We start from the raw sequence: 26,567 nt of genomic DNA on the forward strand, positions 1-26,567 counted from the left end.
TTCTCAGAGGGACGTTAGTAGTAGGGAAGAAGAGCAAGTGAGAATAGTAATTTGTAATGAACTTCACCCCGTCATTAAAAATGCACCAAACTAGTGCTTGAAGGTTCTATGGAATACAAAATAAAAAGTTATTACCACGCGTACTTTTTCCTGTAAGGTAAAAGAACTAATAATAAGAAACTAGTCGGTTTATGAAAAAAAAACAAAACAAAAACGAATGACAGACTCAGTTATGACTGTTTACCAGATTACTGAAGTACTTGAGGGCGCTGGTGATCATGATCTTCCCAACGTGCTTAATTCTTCTGATACCCGCTTTGAGAAACATGACTTCTATCATAATGTTACCACACTAAAACAGTCTCTGGTCCCTGAGCACGGATGGTGAATTGCCTATCCAGTCATCTGTCACAGATCTGCTGATGGTGTAAGTGCTAACAAGACTCCTGTCCACGTGGGACATGTGTAGACGCACCCTCCAGTATTCTTTCTTTTCGTGACAATTATCAAGCTCATATGGCATTCCTATTTGTTTCCTGATCCTTTTCGTTTTCTAAGAAATAACTCTACATGTCTGTGGATATTCGCATCTGATAATAGCTAATGTATTCAATAAATCAGAGGGAGGCAGACCTGATGATGGATTCAATTTTACAAAAATCCGGGTTCGAAAACGTCGCTCGACCCATGACGCTAATGGTGGTCACGCAGTGGCGAGGGTGAGTCACTTGTCTGACAGTTTATTAGCTTCAGTTAGTGTTCACGGGTGTTTTCTCATTGGCAAGTCCTCCTGGGTCGTCACCCACCCAACCGGATGTCTTGTGCGTGTAACATCGGGAGATGTGACAACCGATAACATGGTAACTACAAGGAAAAGCCTCGAGCTTGGGCGGATTTTGCTCGTGCGCCAGTTACAAGTAAACTAGAATTCTGATTTCGCATAACACAACAAACCCGACTGGGATTTGCCTCCTTCTAGCTCCGATGCAGGATCCTGTCTAGTAGGATTACAATCTTGAAATACATAAATTCGAGTCCTGTTTGTTCGGGACAGTTGCCCTGACAACAGCTGGTCATCTTGGCCAGCATCGTACTGGCGCGTGTATTTTCCAGCTTCGTGGAGACATTAATTTTACATTGTTTCCATAGAAACCCTCACCACAGGCGCCAAAGAACAAAAACAATAATTTGCATGCAACCAAACTGCGCATTATGGTTCTTACTAAAAGGAACATTTACTAGTTTACAGCTAGGTTTGCCGTGAGATTGTATTCAGGATTTTTATTTATTTATCTCTAGTCAGCAACTCTCTTTTAATTTGTTACCTTGAAATTTGTTGACTTGCTCCGCCTTCCTAGGTGATTATCTGCCTCATTATCCAGTAATGATTCAACGAAGAAATACACTAACCGGACATAAATGTGCTTTACCTTTTCATTGTTCCTTGCAAGAGGTCCTAAGTCTAAGTTACATCCAAACTCCGTCTAAACCCCGCCATTACTAGCTGCTAGGTGTAAATGGATTCCAATGGATCTTATACAATAGACACATTAGGGAAACCAGCATTTCGTTATGGTTCGCGAGAAATATATCACAATAGCTTGCGATTCGTCGAACAAAAGAGTGAAAGAAAAAAAAACCGACAAGGAAAATGATCTTTAAAAAAACAGGACACGCCTGCGGCAGAAGCCATAAAGAAAGGTGGGGTGGTGGGTGGTTTAGATGGAGGAAAACTGGGTATCTCTTGCATCTTCATGTTTCGATCCAGCATGTGGCTTTTATAAGCGAGTGAAACATTGATCACCCAACATCTGTCAGAACCCCTTCCCTCCTCAGAGTTAACACCGGCATACTTCTACACATTGGAAACAGTGCACACCAATATCTTCTCTAAAGTGAACTCGAAAGAAAATGTACAGCAGCGCAGAAAAGTATCTCATCGCTAAGATCCTCACAACACCTAGCTCCAGGTGTAGACGTCCACTATGGCTACCTGTTCATTCATCTGCACCCAACGGTGAGTCCAAGACAAGAGATCGAACCTGGAGAACTGATCGAACCGACAGCAATGGTGTAGGGGAGTCCTGCCAACAAAGTATAAAGACCGATCAGGCGCACACAACCCGGAAATTAAGGGAGAGAACTGCGTGTTACGGCTTATTGTGTAACATCAGCTCACGCAGCCAAGGGAGGAAAACATGCAACTGACGTCATTAAGGGTCAACCAAGGGTCGAAGTAGTAGTGGTGGAAGTAATGGTAACTGTTGATGACAGTGGTAGTGATAAATGGTAATGCTAGTGATATTGATAGTGGTGGTAGTGTGATGCAATGGTCTTTGAAACGGTCATTACCACTGCTGCTGGCGGTGGATATTGGTGATGGCGAAGAGGCAACGACGACGACGACATTGAAGGAATTTTTTAATTTACAAAACTGACTGTCAGAGCTAACATAACAGATAACAGACTCGAAGTTGTTTAAGATCACTATCACCTTGTCGACAACAGTTTAAAAATAGTGTCCTTCAGTCTTGCTTATACAGTTGACTGTATGATTGTCAACATCGATGCATCTGTTGCGATGGAGGCTTTTAGCACAAAGCCGACAGCACGGTCATGCATGCCTGCCTGTTTGGCAGCGCGCGCAGCTTCAATCGATTCTAACGACATTTAATGTCTACATGACCGACATGACACACCCGTTCTTCAAACTTTTGGCTAAAGCTGAAAGGCCAACTCGGGTGGCGATCACTAGTGCCACCGAGCCAACTGTTCTGATGGTGACATTTGAAATGATTGATCAGGACCTGGCTCACGTGGTCAACTGCTCCCTGTGGTAAACGAAGTCGGTTCATCTGTGTGATGAATATTATGTGAATGTTGACTCTTGTTCATATACTTGATGAATGCGTTTTGTTACGGTATGTGATGAATGAATATTGTTCATTTATATGATGAGTATGGTTCGTCTATTCTATGGACCAGGTTTTTTTTTTCTCTGGAGTCTATTTTATGGTTCTCCTCACTTCAGCTGTTTGATACGGCAAAATAAATTTGTTCCTCTGGTTCTTGCTGAAAAAGAAACTTGGATGAACTGTTGGTGGAGACATATGAGACCAGCCGCACGGTAAAGGTGTTTTAAATTATCCTCAATCCTGCTTCATACACCAAGATCATGTCATGTGTCCACACCCATATCCATTGCGTCTTCAAACTTCCTTGTACACAAAATAATAGACAAACCTCAAACCTTTAATACTGAGACAGAACTCAGAGGCACTCTGATGGCGTTTGTCACCATGACAGTACGGACCGAAAGACCTGGGTTCGTATCTCAGATGTGCTGTTTTTTCTCTTAATGTGAAGTGGTTTACAGCGCTGACTGTTTTACCGTTATGTAATCTCGGTTGATGGGTTGACTATATAATTGTAACCCCACCATTCCATCCATGGTCCTCAAGTAATCTCGGTCCCTGCGTCTGCTTGTTCCTGTATCCTAATTTACTGTTTTCCTCTCTTTTTTTTTTTTTTTTTTTAAAGCATAGCAGCCCAGGAGAAAGGGAACAACAATGCTTGTCCTTTCACTGCACAGAAGGTGATACTGATACCAACACTGAACACACCCAGTGCAACTGTTACGTGAGGTGACTGAACCAACAGCGAACACACCCAGTAAAACCATCACATGAGGTGATACTAATCAACATCAACCAGTCCCACTACAATTGTCACCCATCGTCCACGCACTGCTGCTTTAAAAAAAAAACTTTCCACCCACGCTACCCACCCTCTATAAATCCAAGGCTACATATCCCTATATTCCCCTACCCCGTATCTATACCCGCGGACCCTCTCAAAAATCAAGGTTACATATTTTCCGTGCTGGATAAAGCGGGTGCGTCGACTATCAACTCTCGGATTCCTTCTCACTCGCCACCCGAGCTGACTAGACGGATGTAGGTGGCTGGGTGTAGATTGACTTCACCGTGCGTGACGAGACATCAATCGTCAGGTTCTATTTCTGTGCTGCTGCACGAGGTACAAAGTTGTTTACACTGATGTCCACAAAGGACATTAACTATCGGTGATGAAGTCCTGTCCTACGGCACTTCAGGCAGCTGGACTGATCTTCAAGAACAACGCCTAGACCAGGTGCCACAAAATTTATTGACAGTTTTTCATTGCTTTGTGCGAGGTTTGTGGCTAGGCGGCAGCTAAGGCTATAGAAAGTGGTTAGTCATGTAAATCCATGTCGAGAACAAAATGTATGCGCCAGACATCTGTCACCAGATGACATCAGTGAACCTGCATATTTGTGGATCAAAGGCCGGGTGGGGACAACACTCAGCAAAAGTTCTAATAATAAGCAGTCAGTTAAAACGCGTATAAATTATTAGCAGTTTAGGATTGCTAAGGGTATACATTATTAATAACTGTGCTGGCTGATAAATATCAGCTTACAGCCCGGCTTTTCACTCGATCCCCCGAGGTCATGTTGTTGTTGTTGTTGTTGTTGTTGTTGTTGTTGTTGTCGTTGTCTATTTTTGTTACACTTCTCCAAATGAAACTGGCAGTCATCTGCACAGCGTCCACGGGATACTACATCTCGATGTCGAGCTTGATGTCGAGGGGTTTCGGTGACGATCAGACATGGTTTGCTCTGCATCTGCACACGAGCACATTAGTGGTGACACCAGGTTTAGCTTCTAGTACTGAAGTGCTTTTTTCCGGCAATTAATATTTTTCAGTGCTCCTGTCAGCTGGTTGCTTGCTGGCGGCTAACCACAGACAGGGGATCCGTTAAGAATATCACCTGATAGCCTTAGCTTGCTCTGCTGTTGACATTGTTCAAATCAGGGCTTCATCTTCAGCTCTGTAGCTCATGTAGTGAGAGCCTGTTGCTATGACTACCTCTCCCCGAGTCCATCAGCGTACATGATGTATATCCCAGCTCCTCCATTCCGGGTGGCGTCCGTCGCTGACCCATCAGTCAACCCGTAAGGTTGTCGAAGGGATTTTTCTTCTAGTATGGCAAGAGTCAGGATTGTCTTGCTTGTATCGTTGTCTTTTTCTTGCCTTTATTGTTCTTCTTGTACTCCGTTCCCAACCTTTTCCTGTGTGTGTGTCTTTCTGCGCGTGCATGTGTGTGAGTGCGCACACCTGAGTGTTGTGTCATCAGTAGCACCCACGTACATCCTATGGACTTGGTGAGAAACTCTTTACAGACAGTACTTAAAATTGAAAACTGAGAGATCCAAGGATGCAAAGATAGTACCTATCTTTTACTCCAGCCTCATCCACTCATATCTCGTGTACTTATCAGCATGTCAACGATCAGCGGGACACTCCCTTCCTAGAGTTCTCGGTATGTTACAAGGCACGAGATCAGTAACACGTGACAATGTAACCTGCACAATGTTAACAGGTTTATATTTGATATTCAAGACGACACTGACACTTTTCCAATCATATCACTGCGATCTCGCCTCTCCTCAAGACCACCCCTCCCTTCGGCAATAAAGATTTCCATTCTGATACACGATAGGCAAACATACAATGTGTGATATTTTAGACAACAATATAGTTTTCATTCTGTATGTAAAGTTACAGCTTAGTGCTTATCTGGTTTCGTAAAATAACTAATAAACTCCACTGACCTGAAAGAGTTACTGCTCAGTGTCAATGCTGCAGTTCTGCGTTGCCAGGACAACCAACTGTATTCAAGGTTGTCTTAATCCCCTGTATTCGATCAAGTCTTGGAGAATTGTTTCTCCGAGAAAACCATGTGCACACGTGATTAGCTCCTCCTGAACTGTTCTAGAAGAAACTATACTTCGTAGTCGGTGAGGACTTACAGTCAACAATGACGATGCCAGGAAAATCTGACGACAATGTTGACGATCTTAATCAGGACGACGACGATAGAAGGAATGACAGCGAGGAGGCGATTCCGCCGGGTCACCTGCACGATATACCTGGAAAGATCGATGAATCTTGCCAAACACGTAAACACCGAGCTTCCAGGAAATGAGGGAAGAAAGATGATGAAGAGAGATGTGGGTTCACGTGGTGATGTTGCAAGCGTTCTGTCACTCCACTAGTGCGGTCCTTGGTGTGTATGTGCAACAGCAACAACACTTGGTCGATGGGTATTCCGCTCTGAGCACCGACTTGGTGTGATGCTGGTGACCTCGCGAACTACTGGCATATCAGGCGTCCCGCCACCTGGCGATGAAACTTTCAAAGCAATCGATTTCGATCCACGAGTACGCAGTTTCCCAGGTGTGGTAGGTTGTTTGTGAAGAAAGTCATTCAGGTGTCTGACCAGAACATCAAAGATCGTTAGGTCGTCGACTCTGTCTCCGTCACAATATCGTCAGCTTGCAACAAGCAGGCGGGCCCTTTTTTTGCCAGGTAGAGGTTGTTGTGATCGTATCCGCTTTGTTGAGATGAATGGGTTTGCAGGAGGTTGCTGAAGATACCACCCGCTCTCGATACTCAAGTGTGGCGCGTCAGTTGAGCCCATTGTTGGAAAGTGAGGACAGGCATGCACGCTCTGGGCGATTCCATTTGCTGTTCTAGTCAAGGGGTGGCTGCCTTCACCTGCTATTAACAGAATCAATACCTGCGTGGGCTTTTCTCGCCATCGGTGTTCATTATGCTGGTTCTAAGAACTGCTTTTGTTCTTGTTATAGCTGTTATTGACCTTTAGAACCGTTCTGATGTTTGAATTAGTTCCTGTATGTGTGCATCTCGGACTCTTTCAGCATCAGTAATAATTTAAAGACACCTGCAGTGTGCCTAAAACAGAGCACGGCCTCAGACTGGGATGTCACGTGCTGGAATTCATGTCGAGCCTGTAGTCCATTCACAGGCTGGTCAATTTTTTGTGTAAACATTGTTTTTAAAATATTAGTCACATTAGAATTATTAAAACAGATGCAGATGATTATGAGGATCACAAAAACAGCAATATAAAATCTAGTATAAAGTATAACATACTATGCATTAATTCTTTCTTTAATAAGACTTTATTTATCCCAGAGGACGGTTGGACGTTGCTCTCAAAGGAAACAAAACAACAATCAACAATACCATAAAACATTCATATTTGTTCCACCAAACAGACACTCGTTCAATCATGATTCAGGCTGGCATATGATCTACATTCCTTCCTACACAGAAGGTGAAACAACAAAAGCTTTAATCTCCTCAGTCCTCCCTCATAGTACGAAATCACCTCGAGGTTGAAGCACTTTCCCACCAGACTAACCAACAGGTGTGTTAGTGTCTAACAAGGCCATTACGATATGTTCTTGAGTTCTTCATTGGCAGCATGTACTGGCCAAAAACATCGTTTTCACATTAAACTTTGTTTCTTTGGTTTTTATTCCTTTATCCTTTGTCACCGGTAGCTGAAACGTGTGGAAACTTGGTTACTTCCCTTGTGTTCACACAGGTGTGGAGGACGCAAGCGGTGACACCTGAGATCACGTGACACGGAAGCGGGGCCAAACATTCGAACATGAGGAATAGTGTGTAACAGGAAAGTACAATGGGTGACAAAATGAAAAGTTTGCTGCTCCTTGTGGCAACCGTAACAAGTTGTGTCAACGGACAAATGGACAGTAAGTTATTTCCTGCGCAGGTGATCTCCTGCAGGTGCACTGCTTAGAAGTCAATTACCCGTACCCGTAACTGGACACTTACCTGACCTAAATTAAGATGGCGGACATGTCGCAGAGTTTTCGCAAACTTTCACTTCTCACAATGTTGATTATCTCTAAGATCTTCACAATGGCTCTAGCAAATGATTCCTTGTATAATCATGTTAGGTTACAACAACGATTTTAATCACGTGGACAGAGACTCCCTTCTCATGTTTAAGTTTGGTCCCACGAAATACCGGAAGTATTGTTGAAGACGAAAAATCTTGCCACTTGGATTGTTAATTCAGCAATAAATTCGTAAGAAGCCTCAAGTGACTTCGATTGATGAATTGTTTGTTACACACTTGCTGGTCTTAATTATACCTCAGGGATTTGATGAGGTGCACCCATAGCCCCAAATCATGTAAAATCTTTCCACCATGAATTTTGTTCCGTCCAAACAGCGGCGTAAATATTGAAATATATATATACATTGAATACACGATGATTCTTCAGCTATGTCAACTGTAATATTAAGCCACGATTTTGTACTACTTTGCCCTTATGTTCATTTTAAAAATATAATATTCTAAGTGACATGACACCATTCACTGTTACTTACCAGCATACAAGATAGTTTTACTCCCTTAATGCAGAGAAAATGGGCGAATGTCGAATGTTTGGTCAAGTTTGGGGAAGTTGTGTGTAAAGGTCACCATGGATAAATCCAAATCCTTTGATTACTTGAAAGAAAAAAAGGCAATCAAAACTGTTGACAAATTAAAAGGATTTGAAAAATTTTAATTGCAATTTTGATGATTTCAGTTTTTGAGGAGTCTGTGTATGAATATCAAGACTGTCGGGGTCAGTACCAACAACCTCTAGGTGTTGCCTCAAGAGCCATTCCTAATTCAGCAATGACAGCCAGTTCTTACTTCGTAAAGCGAGAGCCCTACATGGCCCGTCTGTATGACCCTGCAAGTGAGTGACTTGACTTCGTACACTGCGCAGCACATTCCACTTTTGTGAATGCCCAGTAGATTGAAGTTGAAATGTTGATTATCAGGCTTGCCCACTTTTATATACCAGATGGAACAAAGCAGCTTCATTGTTAAACTTACACGATGCAAACAAAGTTTGAATGAAAGCAAACCATACTTTATATGATTTATCATCTTACAATAGCACAGTATTATATAATAATTAATATTTATATAAAAAAGTGCAGGATGAAAATTAAACCTTGCAGTTCAGAGTTCTGTTTTGAAAAAAAAAAAGAAATGGAATAAGTAGCCATTATTTTACACAGCTTTTCAGAGTGTTAATTTACAATAATACTACAGATTTGTATTGATCATTGTACACAGCACTTGTTTAACATTCACTCTCTTTCTCATTACACACCATTAGCAGTAAAAGTAAAAAATGTAAATGTAGCAAAAAAGGTTAAAAAATGTTCTAGAATTACCTATCTGCAGACAGCACAAAACTGACAGCATAAAATTGTTGTCTTTAGTTTTTCTTTCTTTGGTTGTTGAAATGCAGTACACTTTTGCTTATATTTATTCCACATGCACATTTTGCAACTTCATTCTCAGAACACCATTAAAACAAATAAAAATATGTCTGCAACTGATGAATTTTAAAATAGATTTCCGGCATTTGGAATACTTGTTACCTTTTGTGAACATATTGCATTTGATACCACAGGTGCCTGGACACCAAAGATACAGAATGCATACGAATGGCTACAGATTGATCTTGGCAGACAGTATATTGTGACCAAACTTCACACCCAGGGTCGTCGTGGTAGTGATGAATATGTCAGTGAATTTTTCTTGGAATATTCTGATGATGGAAGGACGTGGCGGCAGTATACAAACAGATTTGGCATTGCTGAGGTACAATCATTTGCCTTCAGTACTAAGAATTAGCATTTGATCGCTTGAAATGGGCATGTAGCAAGGCAATAGTGTATATGGTAGAAAAATTGTCAAATGTAACAATTTTTTGAATATGTCTATTTAGTTTTGAAGGCCTTTAAATGAGTTGAACAGTGCCTTTCACAACAGCATCCATGTGTGAAACTTAATGAGCTTAATTCTGCTTGTTATCATACATGCCTGAAAGTCATTGGCTTGCTACCCTGGAGCATAGTTATTTGCAAATACTTTTAGGAGAGTGTTTATCTATAATTACTACAGATCAATGTAAAAGAAAAGGGGAAACCCCACTTTTTTCTGCGTCATCCATGCAGAATTCCATCATACAGCAATCTGTGTTCAATGTGTAAGATTAACAATGTTGCTAGAAGTCCAGATATCCTGATTATGCCTGAATGGCGATGCTGGCAACATTCTTTGGGGTTTCACGACTGATGAGCAGTGACTCTAAAATAGGAATGTGATATCTTTCAAAATCTGCTTTTAGGATGTATGCAGATTGTTACAGGGTTCAATAAGGAGAAGTACTTATTGTCATGGATAAAATGTGCTCTAACAAAATTTCAGATGTTTGTTGGAAATGACAATGACAGCGATGAAAAGAGGATCACGCTTATTTACCCTATCATTGCCCGTTACGTACGCTTCAATCCACAACGCTGGAACATGGTTATTTCTTTGAGGGTTGATGTCACTGGTTGTCCATACCGTAAGTTCTAACAATACCGTCAATTCTAACAACACTTCTACATTCATCATATGATGTTTTTGGTTGTGTTGTAATGGCAGAGTTAATCTGCAATTTGCTGCAGTAGTTGAAAGTTTTGACATCTAGTTAAGTGAAGAAAACATTAAATGACAATGAAATCAATTTAAAAACTGAAATTTTAGATGTGATTGTGCTGTAGGCAGGTGACAGTATAGAACTCAATCTTCTAATCTAAGCAAAAGTAATATTTTTCAAAAACATTTTGTCCCAGAGCCTGTAACGTCATCCTTTGCTGGTGCTGGATACATCGAGTATGATCTGAGCCAGCAAGAAATTCAGACTGTGGAGGACCTTTTGGAATTAAGATTCAAGACAAACTTCCCTCATGGTGTTATGTTCTATGCTAGTGGCAATCAGGGAGACTTCCTGGTTTTGCAGATGAGCCGAGGCTACTTGAACGTCTCCATAGACCTTGGTGAGTTGGAAGCATTTTTCTTAGAAACTATTTTTTTAAAATGAGAAGGCTGTTGATTTCAGTGACATACTCAATTTTGATATAAAACATGTTGCTGTTTGACACTGGTGATATAGGCCTTAATTACTTTACAGTTTTAGTTCAGTAAGGTTCATCTGAGTGAGCTAGTTCCTTTTGTTTTCTTTTGCCTTTAAATATTAATGGCAGTTTTTAAAATTGATGGTTAGTACATTCCTTCCATTCTGGAGCAGTTGCACTATGATCTATCAATACAAAATATTTATTATAGAAAACATATTTTGCTTGGTATTAATAGTTTAGACAATTTATTATCTTACTTTTTTTGCATTTTAGGTTCCACCCAGAAAGACAGTGGTGTTACAGAGGTCACTGCTGGTAGCTTGTTAGACGATGATCAGTGGCATGATGTTATCATAAGGCGAGACCACCGCAAGCTGAAAATTGTTGTTGATAGGCTGGTTAATGAAGTCGAGACCAATGGACTTTTTTACCGTCTGGATTTGGATAAGTTTGTAAGTGTAAACAAAAATGGAATATCAGTTTGTTAAAGACTTAAACCAAAATAAGATGTTAATATATTAAATCAGTATATAGGCTTTTGAATTTAAAAAATCATTCTGAATGGTTTTAATCTTTCAAATTTGTTTCCCCAACAATCATTTACTTGGTGTCATGTTATGCTTCATTGGTCATCAGAGTGTACAGCTGTCACTTTAATGTGGTAGCTTTTGCAGGGAATGAAATGGCATGGGTTGCACCTAGTTTCTTTCAAAGGCATTGTCTTAATGGTGTTGGCAGAGTTGATCAGCATTGCATTTATTACCTATTTCAATTGTTAACTAAAAACATTGCTGAAGCAAGTAGTTCAATTTTCCAATCATCAGTTTTTTACTTTATTTGCAGATTGATGTCGGAGGTGTTCAGCATTTCATGCAGGATGGTATCAAAGTCAAATATAACTTCAATGGATGCATTCAGAACGTAAACTTCAATGGAGGGAAACTTTTGGCAGATTCACAGGCCACTACCCTAAATCCCTCCATCAAGATCTACAATGAAGTGGGCACCTACTGTGGGGTATGAGAATCACTACACTAGATCTTGATGACTATCATGGCATAAAAAGGTTGTGGCAGAGACGTAGAGTCACGATATTAAATAACATTGCGAAAAAGAATATTGTATAAAGTATGAGTCAAATATGAAAGATTTTTAAGAGCTGCAATGACTTGGAGCTGGTGCAAGTGCATACATGTGGGTTTTTGCCTGCTTTGCAGACGTCAGCTGCTACTCCGATCACATTTCCCAGTCTGGCGTCATATATCCAGTTTACAGCAACCTCTTCCACAGGCATTCAAGCGCAGATGGAGTTTCGAACACACGACAGAGATGGGCTATTGATCTATCACCCAATGTCAACAGATGGTTCTGGACTAAAAGTAAATGTTAGCTAAGAAGTATTAGCTGGTTGAAATGGATTGATGATGCCTTACATCAATAATTTCATGGCTTAGTGTCTTCGTAAATTACTTCAAGAATTATAGCCTGTTAAACCAATGCAACAAAGGGAACTAAACGACTTTGTACTTTTGTATAGTCAGGTAGTTGTCTTTGTACATTTACCTCAATAAGGATGGTGTTTGCTTGCAGGTTATAATTGATGAGAATGGCTTCATCTCCTACAGTATTGTGTCTACTTCACAACAGCTCATTGAAGATGTAGTCAGAAACAGTAAGTGCAGGCCCCATGTTTGCAAAATGCATTTTTTTCTGTGTGGAGTAGTTAACAGGGCAGCATGAAATTGAAAGAAAATATGTTAATCTCAGTGTACAGTTCGGCAACTTGTTCTCAGTAAAGTTTTGATCTTTACATCTTTTTCTAACCATTCCAATCATTCTTTCATGAATCTTATATTGTCTCTTTACAGATATTCTTAATTCTGATCCAGATGTGTAACTGGTTTTATGTTGCTTTATGATGTAGATGATGTTACAAGAGCCTCCAACAGTTTTGCTGATGGTCTATGGCACACTTTGTACATTGAGGTAACAAAGACCAAGGTCAACTGCACAGTTGATCGTAATGTAAAAGTGTCGGATCGCTCTCTAGATATCATACCCGGAACAACATACTATATAGGTAAGATCTTTTTTCAGTTATTTTTAAAGCGTCAATAATACTATTCTCTTCAGGTACACATACAAGAGTAAGAAGCCAAGAACTTTTTTTTTGGTATTGTCATAATTTCATTTTACATATTGTTTCAGGAGATTATCTAAACAAATATCTTCACTGTTTTATCATCTTCCCAATAATACATAGTTGTACATCACCACTTATATAAAGGCTACCTGGAGCCTTTTCATTGAAATAACATTGCTATTTGCAGGTGGCCATGAGCTGTTTAATGGTTTTCGAGGTTGCATGCGTAACATTTATGTTGCTGGGAGAATTCAGGATTTGGATAAAGTGTTTGAATCTGCTGCAGTAAATAAGGGTGCAGATGTTGGAACCTGTGCTATTAGAGACAGGTAAGTTTGGTTTTTTTTTAATGAGGAAAATCCTACTCTACTCGTAGAGGGGGGATGGGGGGGATTAGAAAAACGTCTTTGTTATCAAGAAGCCATTGAGGAAAGGCAAAGCTAGTCTCATGATCTTATTGTCGTTGGGAAGTGAAGTGTTGAGTATCACTTACCTTGCAACAGTTCACAATGCTACTCCCTTTTCAACCCACTCCTCATTCTTTTTCCGTTTATTCCTACCTCTCTACTTGTCTTCCTCTGCTGAATTGCTATGGTCTCAGTTCTTGTTATCTGATTCCTCTTTGTGTTTTCTATGTGTTTTTTATTAGTCATCAGTCCCTTTGTCCGTCCTTCTGTTCTTTCACGTGTCCACTTCTCATTCTTGTCTCAAGCACTACGAGCGTGCTCGTTATGAGCATGAGTATGCACTATACAAATCGTGCATTTATTATTATTAGACAAACGTCAGGAAGCCTCAAGGGATTAATGTTGGTTTTCTTTTCCTAGATGTACTCCCAATCCATGTGAACATGGGGGAACGTGCACCCAGTCCTGGAATACATTCACCTGTGACTGCCAGGCCTCAGGGCTACAAAGGAGAGATGTGCCACATCTGTCAGTTCTTTGCTGTTTTGTTTCACAATTTACTTGCATTAGATTTCTTCAAAAATGTTTTGCTTTTACCATAAGCAGTTGAAACTGTTCTTTTCTGCATTTTGATGATCATTAAATGATTTAGTGAATCATGTGTTACATGAATATATGGTGCAAGTGTCTTTTCCTTGGTTGGGTTACAATGCTGTTAGATAAAAGGTGCGGATTTATGATGGATTGTATAGTGAAATGTTTGGCGTGTCTTTTCTGACAGCTGCTTACCAGGTGTCATGCATGATGTTCAAACTGTACTCAGATATTGAAGGGCTTGAAACAGCCACTATTGATCCTGATGGCTCAGGTCCTCTGGCGCCATTCAAAGTGTCCTGTGATAAAGGTAAGTAAACAGAGACAGGTATTTCCAGTAGCAGGAGCCAAGCATTTAAAATGTTCGTGTGCATGCACATATCAGTAGTACAATCATTTAGAAGAGTATGCCTTAATTCAAATATATATCATCAGACGATTTTGCAATGATCATATAAAACATTGAAGTTTTAAGACTTCTAGGGCTTAAATAACAATTACAGAGGAGAGTTGAAGGAAGAATCTGTTTGCATCTTCATGTGCAAACATTTCTGTGATTTTGTGTTTGTGTCCGTGTTCACATGTTTGCATGTAGAGTGGCTTAATATGTGTGTAAAAGTTCTCTTCCCACTTTCTTTGCCATATATTTTCAGAGGCAGATACTGGTCAGATCATCACATACGTTGGTCATGACAGTCAGGACTGGGTCACAATAGATGGCTATCAGGATCCAGGCTCCTATGTGCGGCTGATTAAATACAGCACAGATGACATGAAAGGCTTAGAGGAAGTTATTGAACGAGCTGATACATGCCGTCAGTATATTGAGTACCAGTGCAACAATTCAAAACTGTTGGCTCCTGTTGGTAAGTTGTGGAATCATTTTTTCACTTTTGCATCAAGTCAAGGAGTGCTTTGTGAAATATTTATGTTTCTTTATGCATAACAGTTACAACATTTTATCTAGGATTTGCATTTCTTCATTATGTATTTTGCAGAAATTTCTGAACCTGAAAGAAACTAAATGTGTTAAAGAGTATAATTATGTCTCCATTTTAATCTCTTATAAAAAGTGATCAGTTGTTTTGAAATGGTGATGGATGTTCTTTTTTTTTTTCTTGGTAGGTGGAGATAATGTGGACAAGTACGTGCGCAGCTATGGGTGGTGGGTAGGTCGAACGTACCAGCCTATGTACTATTGGGGTGGTGCAGCACCAGGATCAGGCAAGTGCAGCTGTGGTTTAGAGGAGAAGGGATGTGTTGGAAGCAGCTCCACCTGCAACTGTGATGCAGGCTTAAATGAACAGATGTCCGACAAAGGTATGTTGAACACTTTTTACCAATATTTAAATGCATGTCAGAATGGCTTTGTCAGAATCCAGGGCTGTTGATTGTATGCCTGAAAAAATTTTACTGAGTCTATTTTTGCATAAGTAAGAGGGTCATGATTACACATTTTCAACAAACACATCCAGAACTAGTAATAATTATGTATCTTTCATTGTTTCTGGTTTCTTTTATTTTTGTTTTGTCTTGGGTTTGTTGTTGGGGTTTTTTGTGTGTGTTTTTTTTTTATTTGCTTCTGCATTTCTTTCTTGTGTTGCTGCTTTTTGCGTCATAACCTGACACTCACTGCTGAAGCTTTACACCTGCTAGTTTGTCACAGCATGGTTTTATCCCTCAGAGCCTATCATCATGTTGCTTTTGTGTAGGGTATTTGGTGCATAAGGAGTACTTACCAGTGATGGAACTGCGCTTTGGTGACACTGGGACACTGACAGATACCAAGGTGGCCAAACACAAGCTTGACCCACTAGAGTGCAGGGGCGACAGTGAGTTCCTTTCTCAAATATGGAGGGCTTCATGATATGGTTTTCAAGGGATTCTTTTTTAAATTTGTGGTATGATTGCATGTTTAAAGCTGATTGCTTTTATCTTTTCAGATCTGTTTGATAACACAGTAACCTTTAACATGCCTGATGCCAATCTGGAATTTCCAACCTTTGATGCCAAAAATGCTGGAGACATCTGGTTCCAGTTTAAAACCACAGCAACAGATGGTGTTATGGTGCACTGCATTGGAGACACAGATTTCATTGAAATTCGACTGTTCCGTGAGTCCTTTAAATATTTTTTTTTTTTTCCCATTGTTAAAAGCTACTTTTGATATTTGATACGTCCCAGCTAGACAACTCCACTCCTCGTCTGATGATCATCTTACTCTTCCTGTCACCAAAACAACAACATATGGCCACAGGACTTTTGGTTTTTGTGCAGCGAAACAATGGAGCTCTCTCCCTTTTCATATCTGCCACTTACCCACTATTGAATCCTTTAAACCTGCACTGAAAATGCACCTCTTCTGTAAACATTACTCCTAACACCCTTTCCCATAATGCTAGTCCTTTGTCACACCCTTCGTTTTGCAATATCATGTTATTCTCAGTTCTTGTTATTTGGTTCCTCTTTGTGTTTACTGTATTTGATTTTATTCTTCATTTAGTACTGTTGTTTATTCTTTTATAGTTCATGTTATTTGTTGTTTTCCTGTCCCTCATATGCTGTCCATGTTTTATTGTTGTTCTTAAGCACTAAGAGCATACTTCTTAGGAGTGTGAGCATGCACTTTACAAATTTTGGATTTTTTATTATTATATTTTATAAGCTACTGGATGTATTCTTACAGGACGTTACTTTAATCTAGGGGTTTTTTTTGTTGTTTTGGATTGCTTTCTTGAGAATTAGCTTTTAGTCCTTGTTACTCCTTGAGAAGCATAGGGCCACAACAACACCTCGTCAGCGGACCCAGTTTTGGGCAGCTCCCTTCAGTTGGGTCCATGTGGTTCTGACGTCCTTTGTATCGCTCTCTGCTGTTCTTTTCCAAGCCTGCTTTGGTCTCCCAACTCTCCTCTTCCCCTGAGGGTTCCAGTCAAGTGCCTGCCTGGCAATGGTGTCAGTTGGTTTGCGCAGGGTGTGTCCTATCCAGCCCCATTAGCGCTTTTTGATGTCTTGGCTAGTGGCATTCTGGTTGGTTCTTTTCCACAGCAGCTGTTGGAAATCTTTTCAGGCCATATCTTATTCCCAGAATATGGCATTAGCATCGTTGGTAAAGCTCTGGAGCTTGTTGAATGGTGTTTGTCACTCTCAAGGTTTCAGAACCATACAGTAGGACTGCCTTCACATTGATGCTGAAGATGCGGGTTTTACTGCTGAAGGATAATGCTCGGGAGTTCCAGATGGGGAGCAGTCTGTTGAAAACATGTCTGGACTTGTTGATGTGGCTTTGATGTCATCGTCTGCTCCACTGTCCTTGTTGGCATCGCTCCCCAGATATGTGAAGCAGTCTGTTTCCAGGATGTTCTCTCCTTGAAGTTGGATTGGGAGTTCCTGTTTGTTGTTGATTCTCATCACTTAGGTCATTCTGTTGACTTCTTGACAATTCAGTAGTAGTCAGTGGTCAGAGGTTTGTTGTTTGTGGCATACATTCCTCACATACAATTGATTTTTGAAATTCCAATGAGAGCAACAGGTGCCATGAAGTGAGTCTATAAATAGTTTTAAAAAATGTAGATAACACAGGTTTTTATGCTCTCTACTTTCAGAGTCGGACACTGTTCAGTTTCGATACGATGTAGGAAATGGTGTGAGTGTGCTGCCATTTAAGGCCCCGGCTCCTCTGAATGATGATCAGTGGCACACGGTGCACATGGAGAAAAACCGCAAACAGGCCTACCTGAAGATTGATGACTTCACAGAGGTGGTCAATAACGAAGACTCTGATCTCATTCGTCTACTAGATCTGAAATCGCCGTTATCTATTGGTACGTTACTTGCCTGCTGCATATGGTGTTTAGGTCAGGAGAATTCTCCAAAAATCAGAATCTATGTTTTGAGTATGTTTAAGGGGCTTGTATTATAGAGTGTTAAGATACCATATAAGTAGCAAAAAAATATATTTGGATACCTACAATGAAAATTTTGACGTTAATGTTTTCATTCAAAAATGTACAAGTATTTCAAAAATTCATTTACACTATAATCTTTGGGATATGACTTATGGTATTGTGTAAATGCGTTTTTTTTAAAATACTTGTACAGTTTTGAATGAAAAGGTAAACTAGAGACAGTGATCTTGAAGGAGATCTCTTTGTTCCATAGTTACTTTCGTTTATATTTGAATTTCGTACAAGAAAACAAAGTATATTTTTTGCAAGTCCTATCACTTAAATGTTTAAAAAATGCTCTTTAATCAGTGTATCAATGATCGTCATCTTTATTGTAGGTTAGTAGGTGTAAATATTGGAACACATCATACTTCATGCCACCACTGCAGTTCTATAAATGTTCAACACATTGGTTTTAGTCCCTATTGAATGAGCTTAAAGAATTTAAAATGTTCTTCTTCAGAAAGCTAAGAGTTGCTAACTGCAATATAGTCATGTTTGTGATTGTATGTTGCATACTATTTTGATTGGCTGACAGGTTCTCTTGTGGACTACAATGATGGTTATGTGGGTTGCATAAGAGGGCTTCGTGTCAATGGCATACTTATGGACATGGCAAGTAAACTGAGGGGCACAGAAGTCTATGGTGTGATTGAAGGTAAGAGAGCTGTAGGGAACACAAGAAATAAGAACTTCAGGAACTTCATTTTGTTGTACATATTTAAAAAAGGAAAATCACATTCATGTTACAACAATTTATTACCACAAAAAAAGAGAGAAGTACAGATTAAGGAGACAGTGTGTGTCTTGCTGTGCAAATGAAACACGGGCTGTCCAGCTAATTAGTTCTCTGTGACCATTCTTGCTGATGTGTAAGGAATGAATTGCTCCATAATAACTCCATACTGGTTGGGTTTAAGGGTTTGCAGTTTTTTTGGGATGGATATCATAAGCTATTTTAAATGTCCTTTTTTTTACACCTGTTTGTGTGAATGCAAATTGAGCAAGGGTGATATGGAAAATTAAGATAAAATTGTATAAAGTAATTTTAAATGTGAAGAAGAACATTAATATTTCTAAGATATTGTTTCACTATATTGTATCGTAAATAAGCTTTCACACAAACCTCTATATGCTCTGGTATAGCAGCATACAGTTAGCATATTAATGTTTAAACTCTTAGACCTACATTGTAACCAGAGCAAGGTGGTAAGACAGTTTAGGTTTGAACCTTCCTACCACAATTTTAATATATCTTAGCTTTTGTTAGTTCTGAATGAACATAGAACCAATATGGATGTTTTCTTCAGGAGGAAATCAGATCCAACACAGGCTTCAGCAAACATACATATTTGCCATTAGTATTATCCACACTCATTTTCTGACAACTGATACAAAGATTTGGGGGTTTTATATTGTTGGTTTTTTTTTTTTTTTTGCTTTTGTTTTTTCTTTTGGTATGAGCTAAATGTTATTCATTTTACCTGAAAGTAAATCCCTTGTTTATTGTGGCCTTGGTAATTTAATCATTTATCTTTAACAAATATTTTAATTTTGCCTGTTCATTTGCTTATCAACTGGTAAACATTACAAATTTACATTGCATTGGTTTTTTTCATGTAAAATCCCCAAACAATACCATACCTTTTTTCATTCATCATCTACGTACAGTTTCTTTCCTAAACTTATGCTTAATTTTGGCAGTACATGAGAATAATATGGAGCCAGTGTACTCACAGACATATAAATTCTTTCCTTGTATTCAAGAAAAAGTTAGTCAAATGGACAAGTGATAGATACCGACATTCTAAATCTTGTAATTCGGAATTTCAGGTTGAAAAAGAATCATTTAAATTATATTTAAAATGGGTCTGAGATGGTTCATTCAGCCAGTATTTTGTGTTTTTGAGTGACTTTTTTGAACTGTAACGGGGATGAGCTGACAACGCCCTGAGTAGAGGACATCAAAATGTCAGCATCTTGTATTTGGAGATTGCTAGGTAACTGGGGCTAGGTGGCTCAATGCTTGTTAAAGGGGTCCAGCACAAAACTTACTATTTGACCTGCTTTTTCCTTTAAACTTTTTGTATAGTGCACATGGGCATGTAAGCATGTATTTATTGTGCATGTAGTTGCTAAATTGTGCATGCATGCTCCTAAATCAAATGAAAGGGTAGTGAAATACAAAAGTTTAAGTGCTTATATTGTGAAAATTATTCAGATAAATTTATTGACTAGGTTTCGTTCTTTTTAGGATGCATTGGCAAATGTGCCAGCAACCCCTGTTTCAATGGTGGCACCTGTCGTGAAGGTTACTACAGATACACATGTGACTGCTCTTACACACCATGGCGTGGGTGGAATTGTGGCCGTGGTAAGCATTCCATTGGCATCTCTACATTATCTGCTAGATGGTGTTTTCACAAGAGGCCTTTATTTATTCTCTCTGTAACTCTTATATTGCAAAAATAACTTTAGAACTAAGGGAGTTCACCTCCATAGCAGAGAAGGGGAAGTTACGTTGTCAGAGCCTTGATTGTCATCTGCTGTAGGTGATATTTTCTACCCACTTTTTTTGCAGAGGTGGGAGTCAACCTGAAAACAAACTATATGGTGCGTTATGAGTTTGATGAGACACAGGGCCTTTCAGCCACCGACTTTCAGTATGCCACAATAGGATTCTCCACGAAAATGAAGCAAGGCATATTGATGCAGATCCGCAGTGTGGAGTATCCAGACTACATCTCAGTGGAGCTCAATAACAATGGTATGGTGTGGAAGTTAGAGAGCTCAGTAACAATGTGGCAGACTTTGTGAAGATCGATTTTTAACAATCAACAGATCATAGCATTAATCTCCTCATGTATATATATGAGATCCCATGTGATGATGTGTGTATATAGATCCTATGCAAGATTATATGTATATAGACCCTCATGTGAGGTCTGTATGTATAGACCCCGTGGGATGTTATGTATTTGTAGATCCTCATGTGAGATCATGTTGTGAATCTCTTGTAAATGATGATTCTTGTTGCAATCAGTCATGTTTATTTAACTCGTTCATCTTTCTCTACCCTCTTAACAGGTGGAGTAAAGGTGGTGTTTGATGTTGGTTTTCAACGTGAAGAGGTGAATACCCCAAACATCAATGTTGACTTTGCCAACACCCAGGTGCACGTTGCCACTATCCGTCGCAGCGACAGAGGCCGTCGTGTATTTGTGCAGGTACTTGCATTTTTTAAAATTGCACTTTAAGCAGAATAGCCAGCGAAATGATTTTTATTGTTATCTTTTGCAAAGTACAGTTGTAGCACATTTCGCTGTCCCTCTACCCTGGAGCTTGTTGATATGGTGTGTAGTTATTGATCTGGGCCTCAACCATGCAACTAGTACTCTTCAGCCAAAGAGTTGCCTGGTCACAAACACATCAGCATTGAGTCCTAGCTAGATTTCATCTGTCAGGTGATCCACATTAAAAGCAGTTGGTTTACATCATTAGTAGTCAAATTGCTCTGCAAATTTAGTTTTTGTTCATTCTCACTTGACAGGACCCTAGCTCACCATCCATTGACCAGCATTTGAACATCTGTTTTCATGACAAATCTTGTATTCCAGGTTGACAACTACCCTCCAGTTGATCACACCTTTCCTGTGTCAGAGCAGTCTGACACCATATTGGATAAACCAAAGTACCTGTATGTTGGAAACAATGGTATGCATTGCATTTTATCAGGATTTTTTTTCTTTTTTGTAGCACTGAAAAAGATTTTTAAAAGTTTTGAAGATTGTTTTTGATTAGACCAACATTTATGATAGATAGTATTTAGACTGTATTAGAAATTAAATAATATGCATGCTGACATTTAGACACAGTGTCTGGATTTAAGATCATATTATTGATTCTGGCACTTTCAGACACCAGCAACACCAACTCAGGATTTGAGGGCTGCATCTACAGAATGCAGGTGGACAACATCTTCCCACTGAAACGGGCCTTCCAGGATCCGCAACCAAGCTACTTGAAATTGATGCCAGAGGGTATGCTACAGCTTGTCTTTAATTGTTGTAAAAGTTGAAAGGAGTGGGTGATGTTGGGGGCATATGAATGGCACATCAGCATCGATAGGTTCAGCATGTGCAAAGCGCATGGAAAATGCTCCTCTGCTCCTCCAATTGCTGGGATTGAAAAAGAACTGTTCTGCGGCTTTGTCTGTGCACTCTATGACAATTAACCATTACAGTGCACTGCATGAGGTATAGTCAAATCTCGCTACTATGCCACCTACCGGGACGGAGCAAAAGTGGCATAGTAGCGAGAGTGGCATAATAACGAGGGTTCGTAAAAATGGCTTTATTTTTCAAGTTACCCGTCAGTCCAAAGCTTTCAAGAATCGTCGGCTGGTGCTAGCTGTCTCCTCTCATTCTCCCCCTCACCTCCACACACCTGCATCCTGTCACTAGTCGACCCCCTCCTGCTCTCCCTCTGTCCCTGGGCTGTCACCCTGCCAGCGACCACCCCCATCGCTAGCCTCCACCCTCCCTGTGTGCGTGCTATGTTTCATCCCACCCAACTGCAATGTCCCACACTACGATATAATAATCGAGCAGTGCGCGGAATTTCACAACTCGTGCCTTTTAACAATCACACAATAGTGGCATAGTAGCGAGAGTAGGTGGTGGCATAGTAAATTTATTTTGTATTGAATTTTGTCGGGACCGAGCAAAAGTGGTATAATACCGAGAGTGGCATAGTAGCGAGGTGGCATAGTAGCGAGATTTGACTGTAACTCCAAATTCTTTGATCAACACTGCTTTTCTGTTTGTTGGCCTATACATTTCTGAAAATGTATTTTTCAGAGAGCTGGGTGTGTGCATGCGGATGTGTCTGTTAAGTGCAGATACTGCTTTAGTAGTCGAATGATTATAGTTTTTTTAATAAAACTATAAAACTGCATGCTTCTTCAAAATGCACAATACTGTATAGCTCTGAAAAGCATTTTTCTTGGATATGTGTACAGAAGTGGTGATTCTGTGTTCAATTATTGTATAGTTTATTTTACTCTTTTATACACTGGTTTCTTTTTGGTTTTTTATTATTCACTTTAGTCTCCAGTTTTTAAGTTTGTGAAAATCATGGGTGTTTTTCCTTTACAATGCATGGCTTACAAGCGTAGAAGCCAATGTTGATGCTCCCTGCTGTTTTACCACCAGTCCCTCAAATTATATGTGCAACATAATATCCAAAGATGGTTGTTAAAGGAACTTATCTGATGACCAGGTGCTGTGAAAGAGGATATGTGTGGCTTTGAAGAGGTCACTGCCTCTCCGGAACCCATCAAAACACGACCCATTCGTGGTGAGCTGCAGAACGTCACATATCCCCATGCCCCACCTCAGGAACTATCCCAGGAGGAGAAAATCATTATTGGAGGTACTTGTGAAGTTTTTAGCCATTTCTTGTGATCCTTGCATTATGATGTTTTGTTTTAATATGTTATCTGGTTGGAGCACTGTTTGTTAACTTACCTGTTTTACCATTTGTAAGACATTGACTTGGTTTTATTTTCATAAATAGCAGTCATGTTATTTATTCTAAATGCATCCATTTATTTCATATCACATGATATTAAATAGAAACACTTGATGGATATAGTTGTCAGCCAGGTACAACACCTGGGAGGTTGAGATTGGAACCTGGAAAGTCTATGAATTGTGGTTTTAAAAAATCTGAAATGCTTGCCTGATAGAGGATCAGAAGGTTGGCCGGATGAGACAAGTTAGACATAATTGTAGTATATATTTCCTGATTGAATATAGCTTAAACTATTTTTGACTACATACATGTATACTGCATGATGAGAAACACCTAGTGATGTATGAATATGTTTGTATATAAAAAGGCTTTTGCAAAAATAATAAAATAAGAATAGTGCCATGTCCATTCCCCCCTAAAAAGCACATCAAATGTTTATTTTTTGCTTAATATTTCTGTTTCTTTGATTCCAGTCTCTCTGTCGTTCTTCTTTGTCCTGGTCATCATCATCCTCGTTTTCGTTTTCCGATCAAGATTTGAGGGAGGCGATTATGAAACAGAGGAAGCTATTGGTGCTGAGTTTGCCGATGATGCTGATACAGCAGTTGTTTTGAACCAGACAGGGTTGCCAAACATGACTACCAAATTTGAATATTTTATGTGAAGTGGAGGATAAAGCTTATTTGGATTTCACACCATTAAAGATTATGCTTGTGCATGTTAACGAAGAGAGTTGTGAATTGTTGCTGAGTTTCAGGAACTCATTGCCATTCATGTTTACCTGTGACTTCCTGCTTCAGAATACATTGTTCGTGTTGACATTTCATAGAATGATCTAACCACGACATTTTGGAAAAGTGTGTATATTTAAAATCATGGTTCAGAGTGTTATTTTTAAGATCTATAGAAAATATCATTGATAATTAAAAAAAATGCCTTTTGAGAAATGTTTTTTAGCAAGCCATTTAGAACCAACCAGTTTCACACACTAATCTGTAGTATTTTCATTTGTAATTACCATTTTGCAGTTTTTTTCCCCATTTTATCAAAATTTGTTAATGGAATGATGTTATTGTATAGCAATTTATCCAGCTATTACCCTTCAAGAGAAAATCTGTTATGATATTTGATGTTTATAACAGACAGTGGAAATAGTCTTCTGTCTGTATTCTTGTGTTTTGTAACACCACTTACATTCCATGTGTAATTCTTGTGCTTTGTGTTGAATGATGTGCTGAGATAAGAGAAGAATGCAATTTGCAGCAGAGAAAATGTGTGCTAATGATATTGCTTTGTATGAAATGTTTGTGATTGTAGTAACATTCAGGTTTTTCATTTTAATATTCAGGACAAAGTGTACAAAGTTTTGATGCGATTGTTTTCATTTTGGCCAGGCAGACAAGAATATGAAGGAAGTATAAATAAATGACTATATTTCTATGCAGAACAAATTTTAGATGTGAATCTCGCAGTTAAAAACTCTTAACAGTATGCAAAATGAAAACATAAATTGATGTATTGTTTTTTTAAAAAAGTGAAGCATCTCCTAAGGAACATGGATGTGAGCAAGCAAGAGTATTGATTGGTAGCCATTGCTATTGACATCTGCTCAAATTTCATTGGTGGATGATGAGAAAAGATACTTATTTTCATCATGATCGGATCATCGTCAGAAGGTCCTGATGCTTTCCAAAATTATACATGCTTTAAGATCTTGCGCTGCTACTTTGCTCATGTAAAACTAACCACCTTCACTATGGCTCTACTTTTAGTTTATGAAAATGGATATGAAATACATGAGAACTTCAGCATATAGCTGTATATATTTTTAAGTGACCTGTAAATAAAATTGTTCTTTATATTTATGTAACTTTTCATTCTGACCACACTTGACTAGCTTCTTGGATGAACAGACATCAATGTGTGAAAGTGGAAGTGAGTTAAACTAGATCTTCCAATAAAAGAACAGTTAGCTAGCACTTGTGATTTTGACCAAAACTTTGCACAGCAGTTCCAAATGCAGACTATTTTAAAAAACAAATTGTGCAAGAAATGGTTCCACTTGGTCCAGCATCACCAGCGTGAAAAGTAAAAGTATCAAGTGATAAAGGTTAACACAAACCTCAGCTAAAGGTCATGAAAAGGCCTATCTCTTTCTTACATTTCCCTAAGCCTCTATAGGCAAGGATCGTATATACAACAGATGTGACAAGGGAAGGAAGGGGGTCTACTGCACCCTGCAGGTTTTGAACAGATCGGACACCAAGATGCTAGTGCACTTAGCTATTTACTTCACAGCATAAATGAAAAATCCATTGTGCCACAGATTCCACATGCTCAGTGGGAAAGGAAAGTTCTGTCAAAATCTCTCTTTAAAATCACACTAAATGTAATCAGATAATGTATGGCACATGGAAGGTAATGGCACTAAAAAATAGCCTTTTGCTTTATGCTGCCTAAATAAGATGCTTGTAAAACAGATTTCTTTACTAGTCAACTTGTCAAGTTTTTTTTTTTTTTTTACATCACTTCCTTTCCTACTTTTCAATGTTTCAAAATTGGCAGCAGTTACAGGCCTTGTCTTGTAGTCTTTTGCAAAATAAAAGTACATGTATTTTAACAGACGTGACCTGGGGGATGCACTTTGCTTCAGATGCCAGATCTCTCCATATGCTATGGATACAGCCTATGGCTGTTTTATCCTATGCCATGTCCGCTGACATCGATGAGTGTGATTATACACTGAACAAACAAATTTAGTTTAGTCCTTGTTACTCCTCGAGGAGCATAGGGCCGCAACAACACCCGGCCAGCAGGTTGTGATACCGTTGCGGTTTCTGTAGCAGTTTTTTTTTTTTTAACTTGTGGTTTGTTAGCCCTCAACAAAACTCCCAATCTGGATGGCCAGATGCAACATTTTAGTCTGACCTCTCCCCCCAACAGACCTGTTCAGCTTAGTTAGACCTGCCAGGAGCACAAGGCTCCTGCAGACATAGCCTGTGGATCAACAAGCCACAACACCACACCACTACAAGGTAAGCTGCACCAACTGGTGATGGGAACAAACAAGTAGCTATCTCATATCAA

General features: G+C 39.3%; 2 protein-coding genes across 4 annotated transcripts in view; one reads left to right on the forward strand and one right to left on the reverse strand.

The window, feature by feature from the left end:
* Positions 1-6,535, reverse strand: part of LOC112556548 (mucin-like protein) — a 47,623-nt gene extending 41,088 nt beyond the window's left edge. For all 3 annotated transcript variants that reach the window (XM_025225648.1, XM_025225646.1, XM_025225647.1), the window contains exon 1: positions 5,658-6,535. The gene's annotated coding sequence lies outside the window, so the exon portion shown is untranslated. The remainder of the gene's footprint in view (positions 1-5,657) is intronic.
* A 935-nt stretch (positions 6,536-7,470) lies between these two features.
* Positions 7,471-25,345, forward strand: LOC112556844 (neurexin-4-like). Its single transcript, XM_025226224.1, is given in 27 exon segments — positions 7,471-7,628; positions 8,475-8,630; positions 9,360-9,550; positions 10,160-10,301; positions 10,573-10,776; positions 11,131-11,309; positions 11,701-11,874; positions 12,075-12,236; positions 12,448-12,529; positions 12,782-12,937; positions 13,188-13,329; positions 13,828-13,906; positions 13,908-13,935; positions 14,189-14,311; positions 14,655-14,867; positions 15,127-15,321; positions 15,714-15,833; positions 15,945-16,115; positions 17,604-17,822; positions 18,484-18,603; positions 20,200-20,319; positions 20,527-20,712; positions 21,033-21,172; positions 21,563-21,659; positions 21,863-21,985; positions 23,226-23,378; positions 23,954-25,345. Coding segments are annotated over 27 exon segments (3,939 nt in total). The 5' UTR covers positions 7,471-7,555; the 3' UTR covers positions 24,145-25,345.
* The last annotated feature ends 1,222 nt before the right edge of the window (positions 25,346-26,567 follow it).

This window comes from Pomacea canaliculata, linkage group LG2 (genome assembly GCF_003073045.1).
Source record: "Pomacea canaliculata isolate SZHN2017 linkage group LG2, ASM307304v1, whole genome shotgun sequence".
Classification (NCBI taxonomy): Eukaryota; Metazoa; Mollusca; class Gastropoda; order Architaenioglossa; family Ampullariidae; genus Pomacea; species Pomacea canaliculata.